Below are 2262 nucleotides of genomic sequence, written 5' to 3' on the forward strand. Positions count from 1 at the left end.
AAGTTTTTAAAAATAGCTCCGAAATCTTCCCCCAATTTTTATTGCATTTACTGATACATATTGATGTCCTTATGCTGTGTAGAAATTTGAGCTGATTCTGATAAGTCACGTAATTTCTGTGTTATGAACATTGTCCTGTGTGTGTGAGTAGGTGTGTGTGAGTATAATAGTGATAGTGGCAGGTGTTGGTTGTGATAAGCAGTAATATAGTAACTACCAACTCACAAAGGAAATAGCTAGAGACAATGAATTATCATAATAGTATACACTGTACATGTACATTTACATATTCACTTATTCATTGTATTATAGTGAAGTATTGCTGTTAAACTGTTAGAGGTGGGTGATGGGTGATGACAGAAATTTTTAACTAATAAATTTATATTTCGGCTGATTCCAACATTAATTTTTCAAGTTACGACCATTTTAAGTGTAATCTATTGATTTATGATTGAGTAGTTTTAGTTAATGGTTCATTAATGTGTAGTAATGGTTACAGGTTACTCTCCCTCCCTCCCTCCCCCTCCCTCTCCCTCCCTCTATAGCTCCAGTAGTTCCAAGATGGCTGCTAAAAGAGGATTCAGTGTTGGTATACCACAGACTGAGCCAGCAGAAGCTGATGAGTATTCATCAGACAGTGAGCCTGAGGATGAGAGGACTGGTGATCAGTACTCACCCAAACAACAAGACTCTAATGTCACTACTAACACTCACTCCTTCACTTCTTATTGTACTCCCAATGGTCTCCCCAGTTCTATTGATTACTATGGGTTTGAGTGTAGGGATCCTTCAAAAGAGGACATGAAGACTTATGAAAGGTAATAACAATTATACTACTGAGAGAATTGGGAAGTAATGAAACAGTTTAACCTTTAAAACACTCAAGATTTATCCAGAGAACATGTATCACTATAACTATTGTCTGGTGTCGCCTTATGCTATGTAGAAAGTTTAAGCTGATTCTGATTACAATTTTTTGACTTACGAGTCCTTTTTATCTTTAAATTATTTTGTCAAAAATTTAAAATGTTGTTTCTCTAAAACAGGTTTGACAGGTTGTACCAGTTATCCTGCATTCCTCTTGAACCACAAACTGATAAAGACCTAACACTCACAGCAAAGAAGGTCCAAGAAGAGAAGTTCCTCTGGAAACCAACCTCTTCCTACAGTACGGACAACAGTTTTCTAATAACTCCACCCACAGTACACATCGGAAGAGAATAAGAAGATCTACAATGACTATTGTAAAGTAGCTAGATATGTTCCTCGTCCATTTCAGATGATGACATACATGTAGCTATATACTCACAATTTGACAGATGATTATTTTATTGTGTGTTATATATGACTATTTGATTATGTGTTTACCACTTTCTGTGGTCAGTGGTTTGTGTGTTTTATCCCATGAGTGTGCCAACGGTTTGAATAATAATATGAGTTAATAGTTAATGCTGTCCTAGAACTGGAATTGTTGCTGATTTTTGTTGGTGATAGTACTGCTTTCATTTTGACAATGGCTGCTAGCTACTGATAATTTATAGTTTAGGCAAACATCAGTCATGAATGAATGCTGGAAAGTAAATTATCTTCAGTCAATTTAGGGCGTGGCTCACTGCGTGTTTTTGTGTTGCCATGGTGATGATGGTGTTGCATTGGTGTTGTGAAGATGGAAGGTGAGCTCGAAGGTGAGAAAGTAACTTTATTCTCTTTTCTTTCTTTCTTATTCTCTCCCTTACTTTATTCCTCTGTATCCTCTACTTATTATAACTATTCACTATATTACTGTGTCCTCTTGTTATCTATAGTCTATCAACCAGTGAAGAGGGACTATCACTCTACAGTACAGGTAGGAGACTACCTGTACATGTGGGGTGGGTCCCAGGATGATCTCCCTGGAGTACACAATAATGAGAAGAAGAAATCAATGTGTTCTGTAGTGGAGGTCTGTCATGTACCAACTGGTGAGTGGGTGCAAAAGCCTACCACTGGTGACCCTCCACTTGGTGTCTATGGATGTGCTGCTGCTGTCATTAGAAATGAAATATTCTTTTTTGGAGGAGATTGTGGTCATGATAAATGTTTTCATAATAGTTTATACAGGTAAACATAATAGTTACTGATAAATATTACATAGTACTTTATACAGTTTTAATGTTGATACCTTCAATTGGAAGGAACTCTCTCCTACTACATCTCATCATGGTCCTATGATGAAGACTGGCTCCAGCATGATAGCAATAAAAGTGAAAGATGAGGACTATC

General features: G+C 36.9%; 1 protein-coding gene across 1 annotated transcript; it reads left to right on the forward strand.

Annotated features, from left to right (window-relative positions):
• Positions 1 to 547: 547 nt before the first annotated feature.
• Positions 548 to 1432, forward strand: LOC105315813 (uncharacterized). Its single transcript, XM_011410567.2, has 2 exons — positions 548 to 818; positions 1047 to 1432. Exons 1-2 carry the CDS (start codon positions 562 to 564, stop codon positions 1222 to 1224), a joined length of 435 nt encoding a protein of 144 aa, XP_011408869.1. The 5' UTR covers positions 548 to 561; the 3' UTR covers positions 1225 to 1432.
• Positions 1433 to 2262: the final 830 nt, after the last annotated feature.

The sequence above is a fragment of the Amphimedon queenslandica genome, unplaced genomic scaffold (genome assembly GCF_000090795.2).
Source record: "Amphimedon queenslandica unplaced genomic scaffold, v1.1 AMPQUscaffold_7888_Cont20165, whole genome shotgun sequence".
Classification (NCBI taxonomy): domain Eukaryota; kingdom Metazoa; phylum Porifera; class Demospongiae; order Haplosclerida; family Niphatidae; genus Amphimedon; species Amphimedon queenslandica.